The sequence below is a fragment of the Mustelus asterias genome, chromosome 17, assembly GCF_964213995.1.
Source record: "Mustelus asterias chromosome 17, sMusAst1.hap1.1, whole genome shotgun sequence".
Lineage (NCBI taxonomy): Eukaryota > Metazoa > Chordata > Chondrichthyes > Carcharhiniformes > Triakidae > Mustelus > Mustelus asterias.
Genome location: NC_135817.1, coordinates 76,433,427 through 76,458,554, shown reverse-complemented (window position 1 = coordinate 76,458,554; position 25,128 = coordinate 76,433,427). Strand labels below are relative to the sequence as shown.

The following is a 25,128-nucleotide window of genomic DNA, read 5'->3' as shown; positions in this document are numbered from 1 at the left end:
AGAGAAAGAGAGACAGGGTGGGGGGAGAGAGAGACAGGGTGGGGGAGAGAGTGACAGGGTGGGGGGAGAGAGTGACAGGGTGGGGGGAGAGAGAGACAGGGTGGGGGGGAGAGAGAGACAGGGGTGGGGGGAGTGAGAGAGAGAGTGAGAGACAGGGTGGGGGGAGAGAGAGACAGGGGTGGGGAGAGAGAGAGACAGGGTGGGGGGAGAGAGAGACAGGGTGGGCGGAGAGAGAGACAGGGTGGGGCGGAGAGAGAGACAGGGTGGGGGGAGAGAGAGAGGACAGGGTGGGGGGGGAGAGAGAGACAGGGTGGGGGAGAGAGTGACAGGGTGGGGGAGAGAGTGACAGGGTGGGGGGAGAGAGAGACAGGGTGGGGGGAGAGAGAGACAGGGGGGGGGGAGTGAGAGAGAGAGATAGAGACAGGGTGGGGGGAAGAGAGAGACAGGGTGGGGGGAGAGAGAGACAGGGTGGGGGGAGAGAGAGACAGGGGTGGGGGGAGAGAGAGACAGGGGTGGGGAGAGAGAGAGACGGTGGGGGGGAGAGAGAGACAGGGTGGGGGGAGAGAGAGACAGGGTGGGCGGAGAGAGAGACAGGGTGGGCGGAGAGAGAGACAGGGTGGGGGGAGAGAGAGACAGGGTGGGGGGAGAGAGAGACAGGGTGGGGGAGAGAGAGACAGGGTGGGGGGAGAGAGAGACAGGGTGGGGGGAGGGTGAGGACAGGGTGGGGGGAGGGTGAGACAGGGTGGGGGGAGGGTGAGACAGGGTGGGGGAGAGAGAGACAGGGTGGGGGGAGAGAGAGACAGGGTGGGGGAGAGAGACAGGGTGGGGGAGAGAGACAGGGTGTGGGGAGAGAGACAGAGTGGGGGTAGAGGGACAGGGTGGGAAGAGAGAGAGAGAGAGACAGGGTGGGGGGAGAGAGAGACAGGGTGGGGGAGAGAGTGACAGGGTGGGGGGAGAGAGAGACAGGGTGGGGGGGAGAGAGAGACGGTGTGGGGGGAGTGAGAGAGAGAGTGAGAGACAGGATGGGGGGGAGAGAGAGACAGGGGTGGGGGAGAGAGAGACAGGGGTGGGGAGAGAGAGAGACAGGGTGGGGGGAGTGAGAGACAGGGTGGGCGGAGAGAGAGACAGGGTGGGGGGAGAGAGAGAGACAGGGTGGGGGGAGAGAGAGAGACAGGGTGGGGGAGAGAGAGAGACAGGGTGGGGGGAGAGAGAGAGACAGGGTGGGGGGGAGAGAGAGAGACAGGGTGGGGGGAGAGAGAGAGACAGGGTAGGGGAGAGTGAGATAGGGTGGGGGGAGAGAGAGACAGGGTGGGGGGAGAGTGAGACAGGGTGGGGGAGAGAGAGACAGGGTGGGGGGAGAGAGAGGCAGGGTGGGGGGAGAGAGAGACAGGGGTGGGGGGAGAGAGAGACAGGGGTGGGGGGAGTGAGAGAGAGAGAGAGAGGCAGGGTGGGGAGAGGGTGGAGACAGGGTGGGGGAGAGAGAGACAGGGTGGGGGGAGAGAGAGACAGGGTGGGGGGAGAGAGAGACAGGGTGGGGGGAGAGAGAGACAGGGTGGGGGGAGGGAGAGACAGGGTGGGGGGAGGAGAGACAGGGTGGGGGGAGGGAGAGACAGGGTGGGGGGAGGGAGAGACAGGGTGGGGGGAGGGAGAGACAGGGTGGGGGGAGGGAGAGACAGGGTGGGGGGAGGGAGAGACAGGGTGGGGGGAGGGAGAGACAGGGTGGGGGGAGGGAGAGACAGGGTGGGGGGAGGGAGAGACAGGGTGGGGGGAGGGAGAGACAGGGTGGGGGGAGGGTGAGACAGGGTGGGGGGAGAGAGAGACAGGGTGGGGGGAGAGAGAGACAGGGTGGGGGGAGAGAGAGACAGGGTGGGGGGAGAGAGAGACAGGGTGGGGGGAGAGAGAGACAGGGTGGGGGGAGAGAGAGACAGGGTGGGGGGAGAGAGAGACAGAGTGGGGGGAGATAGAGACAGGGTGGGGGGAGATAGAGACAGGGTGGGGGGAGAGAGAGACAGGGTGGGGGGAGAGAGAGACACTGTGGGGGAGAGAGAGACAGGGTGGGGGGAAAGAGAGACAGGAGTGGGGGGAGAGAGAGACGGGGTGGGGAGAGAGAGAGAGAGAGACAGGGAGGGGGGAGAGAGAGACAGGGTGGGGGGAGAGAGAGACAGGGTGGGCGGAGAGAGAGACAGGGTGGGGGGAGAGAGAGACAGGGTGGGGGAGAGAGAGACAGTGTGGGGGGAGGGAGAGACAGGGTGGGGTGAGGGAGAGACAGGGTGGGGTGAGGGAGAGACAGGGTGGGGGGAGGGAGAGACAGGGTGGGGGGAGGGAGAGACAGGGTGGGGGGAGGGAGAGACAGGGTGGGGGGAGGGAGAGACAGGGTGGGGGGAGGGAGAGACAGGGTGGGGGGAGGGAGAGACAGGGTGGGGGGAGGGAGAGACAGGGTGGGGGGAGGGAGAGACAGGGTGGGGGGAGGGAGAGACAGGGTGGGGGGAGGGTGAGACAGGGTGGGGGGAGGGTGAGACAGGGTGGGGGGAGGGTGAGACAGGGTGGGGGGAGAGAGAGACAGGGTGGGGGGAGAGAGAGACAGGGTGGGGGGAGAGAGAGACAGGGTGGGGAGAGAGAGACAGGGTGGGGGGAGAGAGAGACAGGGTGGGGGGAGAGAGAGACAGGGGTGGGGGGAGAGAGAGAGACAGGGTGGGGGGAGAGAGAGACAGGGTGGGGGGAGAGAGAGACAGGGTGGGGGGAGAGAGAGACAGGGGTGGGGAGAGAGAGAGAGAGAGAGACAGGGTGGGGGGAGAGAGAGACAGGGTGGGGGGAGAGGGAGACAGGGTGGGGGGAGAGAGAGACAGGGTGGGGGGAGAGAGAGACAGGGTGGGGGGAGAGAGAGATAGGGTGGGGGAGAGAGAAACAGGGATGGGGAGAGAGAGAGACAGGGGTGGGGGAGAGAGAGACAGGGGTGGGGAGAGAGAGAGAGAGACAAGGTTGGGGGAGAGAGAGAAAGGGTGGGGGAGAGAGAGACAGGGTGGGGGGAGAGAGAGACAGGGTGGGGAGGGAGACACAGGGTCGGGGGAGAGGGGTGTTCCCGGGGGCCGGAAGATCTGGGGTGGCGGAGGGGGGAGATTGGGGGGGTCGGCGGGGGGGGGCAGTTCCCAGCGGGTGGGGGGGCGATGGAGTGAGTTGCAATGAGAGTGAACCCCTCCCCCAGTCGCAGTGAGCTGGCGGTGTCAGTGAAAAGGCTTTGGGAAATGAGCTGGAGTTGCTGTGAGTTTGACTGTCACAGTGGGAGCAGGAGCAACACCTCACGGCCAGGAACTGATCAAGGGAGAGAGGCAAATACAGTAAGAAGTTTACCAACACCAGGTTAAAGTCCAACAGGTTTATTTGGTAGCAAAATAGAGAGAGGGGGACAGGGAGAGAAGCTTCCGCCGTTTCACACACACACATCTCCCAGCTCAGTAACATCACTGAGTCTCCAGCACCAGCGCCTGGCATCCCTCCCTGCAGCCTCCCTTACACCACTGCCATCCCTTTAACCCAGGCACTGTTAGCAAGATATGTCTCCTTGATCCTACAAAGGGAGAAAATTGCTTTGCAAAACACATAGCGAGGAAAGAAAAAAATGCAACACATTTGACAGATTCACTGAAACATTTCTAGCTGAAAATCCTTGACAAAATCTAGTTCAATGATGAGCTACATACCCGTGTGCCACTGTTGCCTGGTCCACAGAATAGCAATCCAACAGAACTCATGTGAAGTCATGGACTAGTCTCCGCCCATTAACATGTTACCAATCTGATTTGCATAAGTTTCTATTCTGCACAAGGTGCACTGTCGTTTAAAAAATGCAACTTCTCATTGTCCATGTAAAACAAAATATTTGCATTTATGTAACCCTTTCCACTTAACAGGGCATCCTTTAGGACCAGTGAAGAAGTTTTTTTTTGTGTGGTCACCAGTGTATTGTGGCAAACACTAATCTCACAGCAAAGTTTATTTATTAGTGTCACAAGTAGGCTTACATTTACACTGCAATGAAGTAACCCTAGCCGCCACACTCCGGCACTTGTTCGGGTACACTGGGGGAGAATTTAGAATGGCCAGTACACCTAACCAGCATGTCTTTCGAACTAGGGGCGGAAACCAGAGCACCCGGAGGAAACCCACGCAGACACGGGGAGAATGTGCAGACTCCACACAGACAGTGACCCAAGCCAGGAATCAAACCCGGGTCCCTGGCGCTGTGAGGCAGCAGTGCTAACCACTGTACCACCGTGCCACCCAATGAAGTTACTGTGAAAATCCCCTAGTTGCCACACTCCGGCGCCTGTTTGGGTGCATTGAGGGAGAATTTAGAATGGCTAATGCACCTAACCAGCACGTCTTTCGGACTGGGGGCGGAAACTGGAGCACCCGGAGGAAACCCACGCAGACACGGGAAGAACGTGCAGACTCATAGAAATCATAGAAACCCTACAGTACAGAAAGAGGCCATTCGGCCCATCGAGTCTGCACCGACCACAATCCTACCCAGGCCCCCATATCCACCCGCTAATCCGTCTAATCTACGCATCCCAGGGCACTAAGGGGCAATTTTTAGCATGGCCAATCAACCTAACCCGCACATCTTTGGACTCCGCACAGACAGTTACCCAAGCTGGGAATCGAACTAGGGTCCATGGCACTGTGAGGCAGCAGTGCTAACCACTGTGCCACCGCAACAGCGCTTTGGTAGATGTTGGTGGATGGATAACTGGTCAGAGCACTTGGAGATCATCCGAATGTTTTCCTTCAGAACGGTGACATGTCAATCTTGTGCATCTAGACAGAAATCTGTCACTGCCTCATGCACAGCGACATTGTTAATATATTAATTTTAAAAACCACTATGATTGCTATTTATCACAAAAAGTGGGGTATTCGGGGGTTAGTCAAGTGGGTAGGGGCAGTCAGGCCAGAGGTAGTTTGGTGAGGGGGGAGGGGGGGGGGCAGGTGTGGCCCTGGAGGAATTTTCATTGTAACTTCATTGCAGTGTTAATGTCAGCCTACTTGTGACACTAATAAATAAACTTTAAATAGAGTGGTGTTGGTGGGGTAACTCATGTGGGTTTGCTGATAGTTGGGCCAGGGAGTAGCTGGGTGTTTTTGGGGGGTCAGTTGTGTCGTTACACGGGTGCAAAACTAGATTTTAACCTGTGTAATCCTGTAGATACCACTGCCCCCATTCTTCCCTGAGTCCTTATCAATATATTATTCCATCACTGTTAGTGGTCGAATAAAAACCATCATCTTTTGAAGCTTTTTGAAAAATATCAAATTCTGTAATTATTTCATTGCTCTATTAATTGTAGTTCGGTATGTTTCTTTCAACGCTAGTTTCACATTCGTTTCCAGATAACGACTTGGGGGAGGAATGTCCATCAGCCTGAATTGAATGTGGGTTGAGAAATCATAACTTACTGGGAAACGAAACCGAACCGACACATCATGTGATTTCTGAGAAAGGAAATAAAAAACCTGCGAGAGACTAGTCTGTGTGTTTGTGTTCTTCAGAGCTATGCTGCTGTTCCAACCTCGACAAGTCAATTGAGTCCGTTTCTGCGGTTGGGGTCTCTGCTATTTCACTGGAAGACCAGATCTTCCGCCCTGTTGCTAATCTCAGCATCCAAAGGAAGGTCATCAATGCCCGAAGCTATCTCAAGACTCCGGTAGGAAAATGAAAGTTACAGGTCCTCTGCAATCCACCCCCCACCCCAAAAATAAAATCTCTATTTGCTTTAGACCCGTGAGTAAAACTGATTTGATTTGATTTGCTTTATTGATGTGCGGGTTAGGTTGATTGGCCAGGTTAAAATTGCCCCTGAGATGCGTCGGTTAGAGGGATTAGCGGGTAAATATGTGGGGGTAGGGCCTGGGTGGGATTGTAGTCGGTGCAGACTCGATGGGCCGAATGGCCTCCTTCTGCACCGTAGGGTTTCTATGATTTCTATGATTATTGTCATCGGCAGAGTTGTGATTACAATAAATGAAACTTGGATTGTTAATCATTAGCAGATTACAAGTGGAATATTCTCATGTTGGCAATCTCCCCCACAATTTATCTGCTGAACTTCAATGTGTTTGGGCATCTTTATTTTCTCTCTCTGATAGGAAATTGGCAGGTACTGTAATTGTTTTCATATACAGAGATTGCTCCGTCCGCTAATTTACTGGAGATGCGAAGTTATTTAAAATCAAGTGTCTTTTTATGCAGTTCAATATGTGACATTAGGTGTCGGGGGAGCCCATTTCTAATGGGTGGGTTAACCACCCTATGTAGGCATGGTATGAATGCTTCCTTTGCCAATTGTTATTGCCATAATTGTGATGGGCTGAAGCACCATAGGAACAGGTTCCTCATGGTAAAATGTACTTTACAGGAAATTAGAAACATAATCTGAATCATATTGCTTCAGCAATTCTCTTTTACCTTGTTTATATCAAGGTCTGACTCTTTGGAAATCAATGGTATTGTTGCCATCTTGTCCTGGCAAACAATGCTAAAATCCTCTTCCTGTTCCCGCCCAGAGCTTACCCATGTCCCAATGGTGCTGTTTGCGAATGCCTCCTCGGCACCAGTTGTCATGGCTCCCACCTGCTATGATAAACATCGCCTCACTGAAGATGTAAATCCAGTTAGTCCAGCACAACAAGTGGAAATTCCTGTCAACATAGAATTCTACAGTGCAGGGAGAGGCTATTTGCCCCGTTGGGTCTGCACCGACTCTCTGACAGAGGGCATTCCCATGATGTGGAGATGCCGGCGTTGGACTGGGGTAAACACAGAAAGAGGTTTAACAACACCAGGTTAAAGTCCAACAGGTTTATTTGGTAGCAAAAGCCACACAAGCTAACCAGCATGTCTTTCGAACTGGGGGCGGAAACCGGAGCACCCGGAGGAAACCCACGCAGACACGGGGAGAATGTGCAGACTCCACACAGACAGTGACCCAAGCCAGGAATCAAACCCGGGTCCCTGGCGCTGTGAGGCAGCAGTGCTAACCACTGTACCACCGTGCCACCCAATGAAGTTACTGTGAAAATCCCCTAGTTGCCACACTCCGGCGCCTGTTTGGGTGCATTGAGGGAGAATTTAGAATGGCTAATGCACCTAACCAGCACGTCTTTCGGACTGGGGGCGGAAACTGGAGCACCCATATTGGCCCTGGGGTTTTTCACTCTGGGTTTTCGCCTCTCCCTGGAGATCACATGGTCTGGAATGGGGGGGTGGGGGTGAGTTAATAGGTTGTAATGAACAAAGCATCGTAGCTGTGAGGGACAGCTCGGTGGATAGGATATTGGTATGTAGATAGGCTGGAAAATTGGGCGGGGATCCTGGATTCAGGATTCAATCCTGGACCGGGGAGCAGCGCTGGCTTGGAGGGCCGAAGGGCCTGTTCCTGTGCTGTATTGTTCTTTGTTCTCTTTGTTCTTTGTTCACCCGGAGGAAACCCACGCAGACACGGGAAGAACGTGCAGACTCATAGAAATCATAGAAACCCTACAGTACAGAAAGAGGCCATTCGGCCCATCAAGTCTGCACCGACCACAATCCCACCCAGGCCCCCATATCCACCCGCTAATCCGTCTAATCTACGCATCCCAGGGCACTAAGGGGCAATTTTTAGCATGGCCAATCAACCTAACCCGCACATCTTTGGACTCCGCACAGACAGTTACCCAAGCTGGGAATCGAACTAGGGTCCATGGCACTGTGAGGCAGCAGTGCTAACCACTGTGCCACCGCAACAGCGCTTTGGTAGATGTTGGTGGATGGATAACTGGTCAGAGCACTTGGAGATCATCCGAATGTTTTCCTTCAGAACGGTGACGTGTCAATCTTGTGCATCTAGACAGAAATCTGTCACTGCCTCATGCACAGCGACATTGTTAATATATTAATTTTAAAAACCACTATGATTGCTATTTATCACAAAAAGTGGGGTATTCGGGGGTTAGCCAAGTGGGTAGGGGCAGTCAGGCCAGAGGTAGTTTGGTGAGGGGGGGGCAGGTGTGGCCCTGGAGGAATTTTCATTGTAACTTCATTGCAGTGTTAATGTCAGCCTACTTGTGACACTAATAAATAAACTTTAAATAGAGTGGTGTTAGTGGGGTAACTCATGTGGGTTTGCTGATAGTTGGGCCAGGGAGTAGCTGGGTGTTTTTGGGGGGTCAGTTGTGTCGTTACGCGGGTGCAAAACTAGATTTTAACCTGTGTAATCCTGTAGATACCACTGCCCCCATTCTTCCCTGAGCCCTTATCAATATATTATTCCATCACTATTAGTGGTGGAATAAAAACCATCATCTTTTGAAGCTTTTTGAAAAATATCAAATTCTGTAATTATTTCATTGCTCTATTAATTGTAGTTCAGTATGTTTCTTTCAACGCTAGTTTCACATTCGTTTCCAGATAATGACTTGGTCCCACCCAGGTCCTAGTCCCGTAACCCCACATATTTAACCCACTAATCCCCTGAGCTACACGTTTCTGGACCCTAAGGGGCAATTTAGCATGGCAATTTAACCTGCACATCTTTGGACTGTGGGAGGAAACTGGAGCATCCAGAGGAAACAGGGAGAATGTGCAGACTCCACACAGACAGTGACCCAAACCGGGAATCGAACCCAGGTCCTTGGTGCTGTGAGGCAGCAGTGCTAACCACTGTACTACCGTGTCGCCCTTACCTGTTAGTAACGTGTTTTGCCAGAGTGGGAATTCCGACTAGGTGATTATGATGCTGATGATAATGTAAAGGTGGGCTGGGGGCGGTTACAGAGAATTTGTACCCAATACGGGTCGGATTCTCCCATTCCAGCCTAAGGCATCCAATTTTGACCTCAGTGTTTCTGAGCTGCATAGCGAGCCTTTGATGCGCATCAATTTAGACACGAGGCTCGAAGCTCAGCAAATGAAGGCTTTTATTTGCTATTAATGAAGCTGTCAGAACTTATGTACACTATCCCAGACTGAAGGGGTCCTGGCCAGAGCAGGGACTCTTATACCTCTCCCAGGAGGCGGAGCCCGACTGGGATGTGCCACAACACTATCATACAAAGGTGTAACAACCCCACCCTAACCCAACAGCAACAATAGCACAACCCAACAGTAACATATGTACATCCTTGTAGTCCTGGCCAGCCCCTGGCTCAGCACTATCCAGTGGGAACCAACGATAGTTGAAGCTTACTGCTTAAAAAGCCATTGTAGAAATTGAGTTTAAAATAGATATGTGAAGTGCAAGGGCAGAAGTATCCAGAATCAATGATGTTTCTCTGGATTGACTGCTAAGTGTAGTCAGGACACTCCCTCCACCCCCCATCCCTCCCATCCCCCCCCATCCAAAAAGAGGAGAACCCTGCTGTGCTTGATGGTGGATGCTGTTACCCAATCTTGATCAAATTCAGGAGCAATCCAGATCAGGTCAGGAATAAATGAGTACAGTTACAGATTCATCTATACGTGTGGTCCAATTATCTCCCCACCTGTATCACCTCTCTTGCCCACCGTGCTGCTGCCCCCTTCCTCCACCCCCGCGAACCCCCCCCCCCCATAATTCTGTCTCAAGTCATTCCATTACATCACTTCTTGTGCCCATTAAGTTTCTGCAGCTGCACCCTTCCTTCACTAGTACACTTCCTAACCCCTCTCTGTTCATCCACCACTGCCTCTCAGCCTGATCCTCATGCGGGCTGGGAATTTTCTGTTTGTTTTTTCCCCAAAGTGTTGACTCAGGTGAGAAAAGCGGTGCGCAGCTTGTTCGGCTGCACTGCTGGCTTTTCCCGCCACATTTTCAAACACATCCAAACAAATGCGGGTGGCGTAGCCCACGCCATCGCGCTGGTGGGACGGGGCTGGGGAAAAAACCAGCAACACAGGGGATGACGAGATCATGGTGTTGTTTCTAAAGGGTGTCCCGTTCATCAATTTTTTGAGATGTGGAGATGCCGGTGTTGGACTGGGGTGGGCACACTAAGAAGTCTCACAACACCAGGTTAAAGTTCAACAGGTTTATTTGGTAGCATGAGCTTTCGGAGCGCTGCTTCTTCACCAGGTGAGTGGAGAGTTGGGTTCACAAACAGGGCATACATAGACACACCTTGCAATTGAGTCTTTGTCTATAAATGCCCTGTTTGTGAACCCAACTCTCCATTCACCTGATGAAGGAACAGCATTCAATTTTTTAAAAAAGGAACACCCCCCCTCCCTGGATAAGTGAACCGCACCCACCCCACAAAGGAGGTCCCCAGTGGAGTCCCCTTCTTGGCGCTGTCCCTGGCATTGTGCCCCAGTAGTGCCTTCGGGTAGTGCCAGGGAGCAGTTCCAGGATGACAGGGGGCAGTGCCAGGGTACTGCTTGGCCACGTTCTCCCCCCCCCCCCCTCCTTTTGCCCCCAGCGGGTTCACTTTCCATCGTTCCCATTTTTAAAAAGCACTTGTAAACCTGGCTGACATTATTATATGCAAATACATGGAAATTAGGTACTCGACCTTCCCGGTTATGTCAACGGCTTGGGGTGGGGAGAATTGGAAAACGAGATTCTTGTTTTTTTTTTGACTCCCGCTCTATTTTGCGTCCGGCTCACCATTTGCGCTCCTGGCAAGCACGGGTGCAAAATCACGGCAAGCATAACTGGCCAATGCCCACTCGCTCCGATTTATTTTTTGTCCCCTATAGCAGAAGAGAGCACAGGCGAGGGAGAGGACGGGAGGTGGGCTGCCACTAACAGTCCAGCTGACAGATGCAGAGGAGTACCTGAAGTTGGGTGGCCCTCAGTCAGAGGGGGAGAGATAGGGAACTCGCAGATAGCTGGTGACACAATTACAAATATTTCTGGCACAAACACGCTGATTGTGTTTCACCAATTACTGTACTATGAGAAGGCTCATTGTACTTGTCAAGATTGCTACCTGACCACAAATAACTCATAGCCAATTTGTTTTCCAGACCCTTTGCATGAAGAGGAAGAGCCGTGGATGATGTTTGAGGAGATGGCTGATTTCCGAGGGGACTTTATTGCTTCCACGGGTGAACATTCCCAGTCACACACCAACATGGAGACTCACACTGCAGTAAGTCCACTTAGTGAAATGGGTCTTCATCTGGCTAATCACACTGAGCATGAGCTGTAGGAACAACTACATTGGGTTTATCTTTATTAATTGTGGGACGTGGGCGTCGCTGGCTGGGCCTGCATTTATTGACCGTGGTGGCACAGTGGTTAGCACTGCTGTCTCACAGCGTCAGGGGCCCGGGTTCGATTCCCGGCTTGGGTCACTGCTTGTGTGGCGTTCGTACATTCTCCCCGTGTCTGCGTAGGTTCCCTCCGGGTGCTCCAGTTTCCTCCCACAGCCCAAAGATGTGTGGGTTAGGTTGATTGGCCAAGCTCAACTGACCCTAGCGTCAGGGGATTAACGGGGTAAATATGTGGGGTTGCAGGAATAGGCTCTGGGTGGGACTGTGGTCAGTGCAGACTCGAGGAGCTGAATGGCCTCTTTCTGCACTGTAGGGATTTTATGAGCAGACGCTGGGAACAGGGACAGCTGTAGGAACTTCTACATTAGGTTTATTTTTATTCATTGGTGGGATGTGGGCATTGCTGGCTGGGGCCAGCATTTATTGCCTGTCCCCAGGGCATTTAAGAGTCAACAATATTGCTATCTATATATAGATTTGGAGTCACGTATAGGACCACAGATTTCCTTCCCAAAAGGACATTAGTGAACCAGGTGGGTTTTTTTCAACAATCCACAATGGTTTCATGGTCACCAGTAGACTTTCAATTCCAGATTTTCATTGAATTCAAATGTCACCATCTGCTACGGTGGGATTTGAACCCAGGTCCCCAGAGCATTACCCTGTGTCTCTGGATTACTAGTCCAGTGACAATACCACTATGCCACTGCCAGTGGGTGGTGGGGTGGAGATACTTTTCTCTCTGAGCTAGAGATGGCAAAGCTCAGGATTATCGCTGGGTAGTTGTCCTGGGGAGCTGATGCCGGTGGCATTAAATGCAAAGGAAAGTTACAAACTCCCTCGTTTTCCTGTAACTGAGGTTAAATACTCTGCTAATTCCCCACCCACCTGCCTAGTGTCAGTGAGCCAGTTACTGACTTGCACCTTGCTAGATCCGATGATGGCATGCTGATACCAGGTTCCAGTCATGCTTCATTTTTAGTAACTTCCATGACCCCCAACCCATCTATTCTTACCTGGTAAAATCATCCTTCCACCACAACATCCCCCACCACCCACCGCAACCTCCCCCCCCCCCCCCCCCCCCCCCCCGCCACTCACCCTCACCCCCCCCCAAACCACTATCGGAAGTGTCTACCTACAGTGTACATGACAAGCAGCGGTATTGGATCAGAGCTCATCTCTTTAGTGTTTCATTTGTTCCTGATCCAACTCTGTAAAGACGCCTCTTCTTCTCCAATCTAATGATGGAGCAATGTTGCAAAACATAATCCTAAAGTTTTCATCACGTTACAGCCCCACCCAATCCAAACCTTCTTTCTTTTTTTCCTTCCATTTCGAGCATTTTTACAACAAATAACACAAACACTTATTTTAACATTCTGATGATCCTGCTCACAAAAATATCCAGGATGTTAATTTTCAATTCGTAGAGCCTCTAGGTTAATCCTGGAAGGTTGGCAACACTACCATCGGGCCATGACCATTCCCAGCTTGGCAACACTACCATCGGGCCATGACCATCCCTAGTTTGGCAACTTTGGGACTTGATTGATTGATGGTTTGAGTTATAAGGAGAGGTTGGATAGACTGGGACTTTTTTCTCTGGAGCGTAGAAGGCTGAGGGGTGATCTTATGGAAGTCTATAAAATAATAAGGGACATAGATCATCTAGTCAATATCTTTTCCCAAACGTTGGGGAGTCTAAAACTAGAGGGCTTAAGGTGAGAGGGGAGAGATACAAAAGTGTCTAGAGGGGCAATTTTTTCACATAGAGGGTGGTGAGTGTTTGGAACAAGCTGCCAGAGGTAGTAGTAGAGGCGGGTACAATTTTGTCTTTTAAAAAGCATTTAGACAATTACATAGGTAAGACGGGAATAGAGGGATATGGGCCAAATGCAGGCAATTGGGACTAGTTTAGGGGTTTAAAAAAACAGGGCATCATGGACAAGTTGTGCCGAAGGGCCTGTTTCCATGCTGTAAACCTCTATGACTACCATCAGAACATGTCCATCCCCAGCTTGGTGATTGGACTATGTCCAGATCCAGCTTGGAACAATGTTGCCAGGGAATATTTTTTAAAATGTATTAATGAGATGTGGGCATCATTGGAAAAGCCAAATATAGCATTGCCCATGAGAAGCTGGCAGTGAGCTCCCTTCTTGGCAACTGAGTGTCTTGCTCGGCCATTTCAGAGGACAATTAAGAGTCAATCACATTTAGATCTGGAGTTCTAAGTGGGTCAGACTGGCAGATTCCATTCCCTAAAGAATGTTAGTGAGCCTGGTGGGTTTTTAATGACGAGCAGGTATTTTCATAGTTCCATTAATGATGTTAGTTTTTTGTATTATAGGTTCTTGCCACAGAGAGCTGTGAGGGCAGAATCCTTGTATATATTTAAGGCTGAGATAGATAGGTTTTTGATCAGTAAGGGAATCAAGGGTTATGGGGAAAGGACAGGAAAGTGGACATGAGGAATGTCTGATCAGCCATGATCCTGTTGAATGCGGAGCAGGCTTGAGGGGCCAAATGGCCTAACCCTGTTCCTATTTCCTATTAGGGTCTTATTAAAAAATTTAAACTCCCACTGAGGAACTTGTGGACCATTTGTCCAGGCCTCGAGATTACTATTTTAATACAATCACAGTGCAGCCATGCCCAATAAATAATTTGGCAATTATGCAAAACCTATTACTGTATTGTAAACTTTGCTTTTGTTTTCTCAGGTCATGGATGCAGTACTGTACAATCACTATGAAGAGAAGGTTCGTCCCTGTATTGATCTGATAGACTCGCTGAGAGCCTTGGGTGTGGATCAGGACCTATCTCTGCCGGCCATCGCTGTAATTGGAGACCAGAGCTCTGGGAAAAGCTCTGTCCTTGAGGCATTGTCTGGAGTAGCTCTTCCCAGGGGTAGCGGTAAGAAGGTTCCCAATGTTAACTACCCAAGTCGCTTTCTATCTCCACTCTCCTACCCCCGCCCCCTTATTTCCTTACTGGAGTTACCTAGGCTGGTTAGCTTCCATCATTGCAGGTCCAGTCTCATGCAACAATCACCAGACTTGTTAAACCCCATGAATGCGCACAGAATTTGAGCCTTTGCATCAGGAATGAGGCATTGGAGGAAACTGGTGTTCCTTTGAAAAGGAGTGGATGGGGCATGGAGGAATATCTTCTGGGGCCTGGCTTCAAGTCAAGGCCAGGGTGATGTTATTAAAACATTGGAAACTTATATGACTTAGTCCCGTTTCTCAAGGAAAAGGCCCATAGAACTAAAACTACCATTGATGAGCAACCTTGGTCAAGTTAGCTGGAGCGGGATATAGAAACAAAAAGTAACACAGTGAGAGTTGGATTGAGGGTAAGGCACCTGATTAGAGGGGAGTGTAAACTGGGCATCTGAGCTCTGCCATATCTTATCCCAGTAAGAGTTTTAACAACACCAGGTTAAAGTCCAACAGGTTTATTTGGTAGCAAATGCCATTAGTTTTCGGAGCCCTGCTCCTTCGTCAGATGGAGTGGATATTTGCAAATAACCACTCCATCTGACGAAGGAGCAGGGCTCCAAAAGCTAATGGCATTTGCTTCCAAATAAACCTGATGGACTTTAACCTGGTGTTGTTAAAACTCTTACTGTGTTTACCCCAGTCCAACGCCGGCATCTCCACATCTTATCTTATCCCAACATAGGGCATCAAAAGTGGCAAGTTTTTGCTTTCCCCAATTTCAACACGTACAAAAATAAATGCAAGTTAGGAGCAGTAATGGGTGGCAGTGGCACAATGGTATTGTCACTGGACTAATAGTCTGGGGGACCCAGGGTGACACAATGGTTAGCACTGCTGCCCCACAGCACCAGGGACCCGGGTTCAATTCCTGGCTTGGGTCACTGTCTATGCGGAGTCTGCACATTCTCCCAGTGTCTGCGTGGGTTTCCTCCGGGTGCTCCAGTTTCCTCCCACAGTCCGAAAGACGTGCTGGTTAGGTGCATTGACCGTGCTAAATTCTCTGTCAGTGTACCCGAACAGGTGCCAGAGTGTGCGCCTAGGGGATTTTCACAGTAACTTCATTGCAGTGTTAAGTTTACTTGTGACACTAATAAATAAACTTACTTATACTTATGAATCCCACCATGGCAGATGGTGAAATTTGAATTCGGTTAAAATCTGGAATTAACAGTCCAATGATGACCATGAAACCATTGTCGATCGTTGTAAAACTCATCTGGTTCACTAGTGTCCTTCAGGGAAGGAAATCTGCCATCCTTACCTGGTCTGGCCTACATGTGACTTCAGATCCAGAGCAATGTGGTTGATTCTTAAATGCCCTCAGGGTTGGGCAATAAATGCTAGCGATGCCCACATCTCGCAAACAAGCCTGCTCCGCCATTCAATAAGATTATGGCTGATCTTGATTGTAATCTCAGCCCCTCACAACCACCCCCGCCCCCCCGATGACCTTTCACTCCCTTGTTTATCAAGAATCTATCTAGCTCTGAATGCCTTGCCTCAAATGACCTCAAACATTCACTAAGAAATGCTTTCAAACACCACAATATAAACTACAAAAATAATTAAAATGGTTAATGGGATGGAGCTCTACATCAGAAGGGCTGGATCACATGGGGTGGAGATTTCAGCTTTGGTTAGACTCCATTGACAGTTTCCTGTTGAGTTCCAGGGAGCAATATACTGGCATTGGCGGGGGTGCAGTACAGATTTACCAGCATCTAAATTTAGAAGCAGTCAATTTTGAGGATAGTTTTCATAAACTAGGCTGGTTTTCCCTTGAATATAGGTTTGAGGTGAGAGGGGAGAGATACAAAAGTATCCAGAGGGGCAATTTTTTCACACGGGGTGGGGAGTGTCTGGAACAAGCTGCCAGAGGTAGTAGTAGAGGCGGGTACAATTTTGTCTTTTAAAAAGCATTTAGTTAGTTACATGGGCACGATGGGTATAGAGGGATATGGGCCAAATGCGAACAATTGGGATTAGCTTCGGGGTTTTAAAAAAAAGGGCGGCATGGACAAGTTGGGCCGAAGGGCCTGTTTTCATGCAGTAAACCTCTATGTCTCTATGACACTCACTTAGACTATCTATATCCCTTTGCAGACTTTCAGCATCCTCTGCACACTTTGCTCTGCCACTCATCTTAGTGTCATCTGCAAATTTTGGCACACTGCACTTGGTCCCCAACTCCAAATCATCTATGTAAATCATAAATAATTGCGGTCCCAAAACTGATCCATGAGACACACCCCCATTAGTCACTGATCGCCAACCAGAAAAACACCCATTTACTCCCACTCTTTGCTTTCTGTTAGTTAACCAATCCTCTATCCATGCTAATACATTACCCGTAACACCGTGCACCTTTATCTTATGTAGCAATCTTTGGTGCGGCACCTTGTCAAATGCCTTCTGGAAATCCAGATACACCACATCCACAGGCTCCCCATTGTCCACTGCACATGCAATGTTCTCAAAGAATTCCACCAAATTAGTCAAACATGACCTCCCCTTCATGAACCCATGCTGCGTCTTACCAATGGGACAATTTATATCCAGATGTCTCTCCCAAGGTCTATCCACCTTCTATAGGGTCCAAGTCAGGAGTGTGATGGAACCTGCCTGGATGAGTGCAGCTCCAACAACGCTCAAGAAGCTCCACTCCACACAGGACAAAGAAGCCCACTTGGTGGCCACCCCCATCCACCAGGTTAAACACTCACCCATTCACCACTGACACACAATGGCAGCAGTGTGTACCATCTACAAGATGTACCGCAGCAATTCACAAAGGCTCCTTCGACAGCACCCTCCAAATCTGCGACCTTTACCACCTCGAAGCAGATTCATGGGAACACCATCATCACATGCAAGTTCCCCTCCAAGTCACACATCATCCTGACTTAGAATGAAATCAGTCGATTCTGCACTGTTGCTGGGTCTAAATCCTGGAACATCCTAACAGGTGTGTACCTGCAGTGGTTCAAAAATAAACAGCCCACCATCAGTTCCTCAAGGGCAGTTAGGGATGGAAAATAAATACTGGATTAGCCAGCGATGCTCCCACCCCATAAACAAATAAATTTTAAAAATGTTTAAACGAGTTGCTGATAGAAGTTATTTCCCCTAGTGAGGGAGCCCAGTACAATGGGTCATATCCTTAAAATGAAGGCTTGGCCATTGGGATGATGTCAGATAGCAATTCCTCACACAAAGATCAGTGGGAATTTGGAACTCTCTCCATTTAAGAGCTGTTGAGGCTTGAGGTCCATTGGAAAATTCTAGACTGCAATTGGGAGAGTTTGGTCAGGTAAGGTCTATGATTAGTTCAATTTGGCGTCATGTTCGGCCCAACATCGTAGACCGAAGGGCCTGCTCCTGTGCTGTACTGTTCTATGTTCTATGTTCCAATGCTAGGTAGACACAAGATATGGATCGCGGTAATCTACATTGAACTATAGAACAGTTGTGAGGGGCTGAATGGCCTACTCTTGTTTCTACTTTTCTGGAGGTAAATGTAAAATTAGATGGTCGGCCATTTCAGTGGGAGCTTTAAAGTTGGGTTTGTATCAATCCTGTCTCAGTGGAGAATGGAGGAGCCGCCTAACTTAGTAACAGGTTTGAAACAACCCCCATGCGTGGTCCTCTTTCTGATTTATTGCAAGCTTGAAGGTCACCACTTCTCTCTCTTTGACAGGCATTGTGACAAGATGCCCTCTCGAACTGAAGCTGAAAAAAACCAAAACGGCAGCAAAATGGAAAGGACGAATCAGTTACAAGAATTACTTGAAAGAACTGTCAGACCCATCTGAGGTGGAGAAAGAAGTTGTAAAAGGTGTGCTCCCTCTGCTCAAAGCATGGTGTTATCTGCTTGCCGCGTTTTGGTTTTGATCGAAATACGTAGAAAATAGAATCCGGAGGAGGCCATTCAGCCCCTCAAGCCTGAGTATCTGAAGTACTTCAGATCTGTTTATTAATGTGCCACTTATCCTCTGAGTTTCCTCTTCATCTTCCAATGGCATGATGGCACAGTGGTTAGCACTGCTGCCTCACAGTACCAGGGACCTGGTTTTGATTCCCGGCTTGGGTCACTGTCTGTGTGGAGTCTGCACGTTCTCCCCATGGGTTTCCTCCAAGTGCTCTGGTTTCCTCCCACAGTCTGAAGATGTGCAGGTTAGGTGGATTGGCCATGGTAAATGCGCTGGTTTATGGGGATAGGGTAGGGAGACTCGGTAAGATACTCTGCCAGGGAGTTGGTGCAGACACAATGGACAGAATGGTCGCCTTCTTGAAGGCGGGGGGGGGGATAAAAATAGAAAATGCTGGAAAATCTCAGCAGGTCTGACAGCATCTGTGTAAGTGTCCTCCTGACTCAAAGTGTCGGCTCTATTCAAACCGCCTGACTGCCCCAAACTTGCGTACCATCACCCCCTTCTGCTTCCTCCCCAACCCCATGAAACACTTTGAGGGTTGCAAGAAAGACAGATACAGGTAAAGTAGCAGGCAAAGACTAGGGGAATGGAACTGAGTTGCCACATTGAGGTCAGCGCAGGAGTCTGGATCAGCAATTCTGTCAGACAGCGAAGGGTAATCGATTGTGACTAATCTGACGATGTGGGGGGGTGGAGGAAGGAATCATTGTATGCCCCGTGGATTTCTGCCCGGAAATTGTGCCATGTGATTAATGCCGAGTTTGCTTTGGTTTCCAGCTCAGAACACCATGGCTGGAAAGGACCTGGGAATCAGCTCAGAGCTGATCAGTCTGGAAGTGGAGTCAGACATTTCTCCTGACCTAACGTTAATCGATCTACCAGGAATAGCGAGAGTGGCAGTCGGTAATCAGCCGCAGGACATTGGCGAGCAGGTGACGTAGATACCAGCAGCAGCAAAGTGGCAAAACAATCACAGCAAACACCTTATCCAGCTGGATACCTGAAAATTTTAATTATGAAAAAGTAGTAAATAATGTGTGGGTGTACACATGTGTGTGTGTATGTGCCTGTGTGGGTGTATGCGCCTGTGTGTATGCGCACATGTGTGTATATATGTGCCTGTGTATGTGTGTGTGTTGTGTATGCACCTGTGTGTATATGCACCAGTGTATATGTACCTGTGTGTATGCGCCTGTGTGTGTATGCGCCTGTGTGTGTATGCGCCTGTGTGTGTATGCGCCTGTGTGTGTATGCGCCTGTGTGTGTATGCGCCTGTGTGTGTATGCGCGCCTGTGTGTGTATGCGCGCCTGTGTGTGTATGCGCGCCTGTGTGTGTATGCGCGCCTGTGTGTGTATGCGCGCCTGTGTGTGTATGCGCGCCTGTGTGTGTATGCGCGCCTGTGTGTGTATGCGCGCCTGTGTGTGTATGCGCGCCTGTGTGTGTAGGCACGTGTGTGTATGCGCGCCCGTGTGTATACGCCTGTGTGTATGCGTGCATGTGTACATGTATATATGCGTGTGTGTATGTGTGCACGTGTCTGTGTGTGTATACGCGTGTGTGTGTGCGTGTGCTTTTTACATTTAATGTTCCACCTTCTAGATCCTCCTCTCTCATCTCTAACTTTTCCCTCTTGCTTTAGGTTTACCTGTCCATCAACCTCGTCATTCCACTTGGCTGTCTCATTCCCATTTCTTTCCCTTACGCATTTATTTTCACTGGTTTGTCTTGTTCACTCACTCCTTAAACCCAACCCTTGCTCACTGCTCACTGCTCAGTCAGGGTGGCACAGTGGTTAGCGCTGCTGCCTCACAGCGCCAGGGACCCAGGTTCAATTCTGGCATCGGGTGACTGTCTGTGTGGAGTTTGCACATTCTCCCCGTGTCTGCGTGGGTTTCCTCCAGTTTCTTCCCACACTCCAAAGGTGCAGTTTAGGTGGACTGGCAAAGCTACATTGTCCCTTAGTGTCCCAAGATGTGTTGGTTAGAGGGATTAGTGAGGCAAATGCAAAGGGTTAAGGTGGTAGCGCAGGGGGATGGGCTTGGGTGGAATACTCTGTCGGAGAGTCAGTGCAGACCTGATGGGCTGAGTGGCCTGCTTCTGAACTGTAGGGATTCTATGATGTCCAGCCCTTGCTCGCACGCTCCTGGTTCTTAACTGAAAATCAAGTTAACATTTGAATTCCACTCTCTCCTCACAGTGGTAGCAGCCACACCTTCAGCACTGTACCGAAGGTGTGCGGCACTGTCGGAGGTCTCATCTTTCAGATAAGACTTTAAACCGAGGCTCCAGCTGGTGTCTCAGGTGGACACAATAGATCCCATTATTTTGAAGACAAGCGGGAAAGATCCTCCAGTGTCTTGATGAACATCTTTTCAATAAAATCTTAATTATTTGATCTCTATGGAGTTCCCATATTGCTGAGGAAGATAATACAAGGAACAGGCCCTTTAGTCCTTCAAGCGTACTCCATCTTTCAATGGATTCAGTAGTCCAACTGGAAGAATAACTCCTTATTTTACAATCCAGAAAGCCAGTTGGTGATATAATACTGCTGGACTATTAATCCAGAAACTCAGCTATTGTTCTGGGGACCCGTATTCGAATCCCGCCACGGCAGATGGTGAAATTTGAATTCAATAGAAAATATCTGGAATTGAGAATCTACTGATAACCATGGAAGCATTGTCGATTGTCGGAAAAACCCAACTGGTCCACTAATGTCCTTTAGGGAAGGAAATCTGCCGTCCTTTCTTGGTCTGGCCCCTACATGTGACTCCAGACCCACAGCAATGTGGTTGACTCTTAAATGTCCTCAGGGATGGGCAATAAATGCTGGCCCAGCCAGCGACGCCCATGTCCCAGGAATGAATAAAAAATATATAACTGAAGCCAATCTTTATACATTTTATAAATATTTACTGACCCAGTTACAGAATACACGCAAGCACCTCCTGACCCAAGCACCACCGTTTAGGTCTGTTTTCACAGATTGATAAATGTTTACAGCAGAGGAGACCATTTGGCCCATCATGTCCATGCTGGTGAAGAAAGATCTGACTGTACTAATCTCGTTTTCCAGTGCTTGGCCCACAGCCCTGGAGATTACCGCAGCTCAGCTGAATATCTAAATACTTCTTAAATGTTAGGAGAGTTTCTGACACAAATACACCATTTCAGGCAGTGAGTTCCAGACTCCCACCACCCTCTGAGTGAAGTAGTTTCTCCTTAACTCTCCTCTTAGCCTCCTATGTCTTACCTTAAATCTCTGCCCCCTGGTTATTGATCCCTCTGCTAATGGAAGATGTGCCTTCCAATTCATCCTACCTATGCCCCTCATAATCCTATACATCTCTGTCAGTCCCCTCTCAACCTTCACTGCTCTAAGGAAAACAGCCCCAGCCTATTCAATTTCTCCTCAGAGCTCTCAGACCTTCCATCCCCGGCAGCATCCTGGTAAATCTCCTCTGCACCCTCTCCAGTGCATTCCCATCCATCCTATAATGCGGTGACCAAAACTGCACGCAGTACTCTAGCTGTGGCCTCACCAGCGTTTTTTGGGGCAAGTTAATGCTCACCACCTTCCCAAACCAATAATCACCAATCAATATACCATTGACATCCTTGTGTTTCAGTCATAGAGTCCCTACAGTGCAGAAGGAGGCCATTCGGCCTATTGTGCCTGCACCGACCACAATCCTACCCAGGCCCTATTCCCATTACCCCACATATTTACCCTGCTAATCCCCCTGACACTAGGGTAAATTTGGCATGTCCAATCCACCGAACCCGCACATCTTTGGAGTGTGGGAGGAAACCGGAGCACTCGGAGGAAACCCAAGCAGACACGGGGAGAGCGTGCAAACTCCTCGCAGACAGTGACCCGAGGCTGGAATTGAACCCGGGTTCCTGATGCTGTGAGGCAGCAGTGCTAACCACTGTGCCGCTCACGGCACTATGGTCTTCGGGGTATAAAGACCAACATTCCTTTAGCATTTTTAATCATTTTCTGCGTGTAGATTGGCTGTTGCATTGCAACATTTTAAAGTTACTTCATTTGTTGTAAAGTATTTTGGAATATCCTGAGGTCATGAAAGGCATTCATATAAACCTGCATTTTTCACTAATGAATCGATTTTCTTCCCCATTTCTTCAGATCAAGGAGTTGATCAGTTCCTACATTAGGGAAGATAAGACCATTAACCTTGTCGTGATCCCATGTAATGTTGACATAGCCACCACAGAGGCCTTGAAAATGGCTCGGGAAGCAGATCCGTCAGGAGGGAGAACATTAGGTAGGAAGAAAGCTTCTCGTTTCTTTTCGACGCTCGCAGTTGTAAAAATGCGCAGTCGTGATTGGTTCTGATTATACAACAACAACCCACCTTTGTCCAGTGCCTTCGATGTCCTAAAACATTCCGAGGCACTTGACAGATGTGTCATCGAGCGAACTTTGACATTGAGCCCACGTGAGGTGATGCCAGGACAGGTCACCAAGTGCGAGGTGAGAGTTAGGCTTTAAGGAGAGGGGCACTCACAAACGCTGTCTGCGGAGATCTCTCAACATTACAAGGGATCCCACCCATCCCAGCCACAGACTGTTTGCCTCCCCTGCCATCTGGGAGGTGCTACAGACACATTCGAGCCCGTACAACCAGGTTCAGGAAGACCTTCTTCCCCATAGATGTTACGCAGCTGAACTCTGACCTTTGACATATCCTCAGGCGGTGGGCATTGTGCAATATGCATGTATACACTTGAATGACTATTGGCACGATTTGATAATGACTACTCTTTGTATTTTGGGAGCCTGCAAGCTCACTTCGCATTGTAGTTGTTTTTGTGCATTGTACAGTGACAATAAAGTTGAATTGAATTGAGGGAGGAGGGACAGAGAAATTTAGGGAGGGAATTCCGGAGTTTGGGGAGGCCGGGGGGTGGGGGGGAGGCGGGGTTATGGGGAGTTGGGGGTGGTGGAATGTCCCACTGGCGGGAAGAGCCAGAAAATCTGGCCCCAGAAGTTCAGTTTTTTTTAATAAGGAAATCATTTATTTTGATGTGGAGATATTAAAGCTGATGAAGATTTTAAAATTAATTTTCTTTGACAAACAACTGAGCTCAGCCCAAGAACATCCACTGCCCACCACACCTTCCCCTCCCAGCTCCAGACTTTTAAAAATGGCTGATGGCTCTGCTTCATGGCTTAGAAAATGGCAGCAAAGAACATGCTTCCAGAACCCTAACTGCTCTTACATTGCCCATACATTCATTCATATTACATTCCTCAGAATATCGCGATTAATATCATTTATGGCTTCACATCTCTCATAAAGAATACGATGATGAAAATCCTCGGGAATCTTTTTCTTTCATGGGATGTGGGTGTTACTGGCAAGGCCTGCAATTGTTGCCCATTCCTAATTGCCCTTGAACTGAGTAGCTTGCTCGGTGGCCATTGCTGAATGCAGTTAAGAGCCAACCACGGTTGCTGTGAGTCTGGAGTCATGTGGAGGCCAAACCAGATAAGGGGAAGGGTATTAGGTGTGGGTATTATTCTTGTGTTCCAGAATTGTTTTATTAATTGAATTTGAATTCCACCAGCTGCCGTGGTGGGATTGGAACCCATGTCCTTGGAGCATTACGCCTGGGTCTCTGGATATCTAACCCAGTGAGATTACCACTGTGCCACTGCCTCTCCTGAAGGGGAGTGGGCCAGAGTGTATGTTGCAGGCACAATTCTGGGATGTACCAATTTGGGTCTAGTGTTCGTGGGGGTTACCTGCTTTGCAATGGCAATGGAAGGTGCCCACATGCACCAGGGGTGCAGCCGAGGACATCGAAATGTGTGGCGGCAGACTGGGCTTCCAGAGGGAGAGAGGGTGAGAAGGTTTGACTCCCTCCTTGGAAACAACTTCCTCACTTCCCAGTGGTAACTCCCCTTTGTAAGGAAGCCTATATGTATAAGTGACTTTTTAACCTAATTGAAGATCCAACCAGAGTTGTGGCCTGGATCTCAACGCTGATAGTCCATCATGTTAGTGTGGGTTCTTTTTGAAGAGCAATTTGATCACTCACGTTCCTTCCCCAAACCTCGATAATCAATATCTTTCTCGATGACGTGTGACCAGAGGTAATGGTGTTCCCAGGTACCTACTGCCCATGTCCTTCTATGTGTGACTCACATTGTACCTGACCTAGTAATGTTTTGTTGGATGCTGGATCCATCTCCATTGTGAGGAGCATTCCATTTCCCAGCTCAAAAAGAGTGGCATGAAGTAAAATAGTAATGAGTCCGGGGAGAGCTCCAGGGAGTGAGATTTGCCAAGATGGCTGCTGTGCAGTGAATACACTTGGGCAGAGCAGAAGGGCCCAATGATTCTGTGACTCTTTAGTCCATCACTGAAGCCTTATCATTGACGTTTGGTTTTCCAGGTATATTGACAAAGCCGGACCTGGTTGACAAGGGGACAGAAGAAAGCATCCTTAAAATAATCAGGAACGAGGTTGTTGCATTGAATAAAGGCTACATGGTTGTGAAATGCCGTGGACAGCAAGACATTAATGAACAACTGACCTTGGCTGAGGCATTGCAAAGGGAGAAAGCTTTCTTCAAACAGAATGAGTTTTTCCGGTAAGGTTAAATATAACATTGGTTATTTTGTTGACTTTGTGTTTCTGTGCCTTAGAGTTTCATGTGTGTGTGAAAATGGCAGGGTATAAAAGTAAGATTTTAAGGCAGTTTTAACCTGATTAACCCAGTTGGGCCCAATTTTATTTCTCCAGGCCTGATAGAAACCCGGTGAGGTGGATAATTAAATAGGAAAGCAATCCCCCCTCCCCCTGATCTGGTGAGTCCTGATGATAACCTGGGGCAGCCATTTTGTACTGTCCCAGGAGATTCTAGAAACTGTACGCCAGTCAGCCATTTTGTTTCTTACATTCAACCTTGGCTTTTAA

General features: G+C 49.4%; 2 protein-coding genes across 3 annotated transcripts in view; one reads left to right on the top strand and one right to left on the bottom strand.

Annotated features, from left to right (window-relative positions):
• Positions 1–3,723, bottom strand: part of LOC144506633 (interferon-induced GTP-binding protein Mx3-like) — a 39,437-nt gene extending 35,714 nt beyond the window's left edge. The window contains exon 1 of the mRNA XM_078233003.1: positions 3,699–3,723. The gene's annotated coding sequence lies outside the window, so the exon portion shown is untranslated. The remainder of the gene's footprint in view (positions 1–3,698) is intronic.
• Positions 3,724–5,518: 1,795 nt separating this feature from the next.
• Positions 5,519–25,128, top strand: part of LOC144506632 (interferon-induced GTP-binding protein Mx3-like) — a 37,703-nt gene continuing 18,093 nt past the window's right edge. For both annotated transcript variants that reach the window (XR_013499930.1, XM_078233002.1), the window contains exons 1-7: positions 5,519–5,705; positions 10,985–11,109; positions 13,960–14,152; positions 17,939–18,076; positions 18,951–19,105; positions 22,328–22,466; positions 24,604–24,802. Coding sequence is in view for 1 of the 2 variants with exons in the window: in XM_078233002.1 (XP_078089128.1) it covers positions 11,014–11,109; positions 13,960–14,152; positions 17,939–18,076; positions 18,951–19,105; positions 22,328–22,466; positions 24,604–24,802 (920 nt within the window). In the remaining variant the exon portion in view is untranslated. The remainder of the gene's footprint in view (positions 5,706–10,984; positions 11,110–13,959; positions 14,153–17,938; positions 18,077–18,950; positions 19,106–22,327; positions 22,467–24,603; positions 24,803–25,128) is intronic.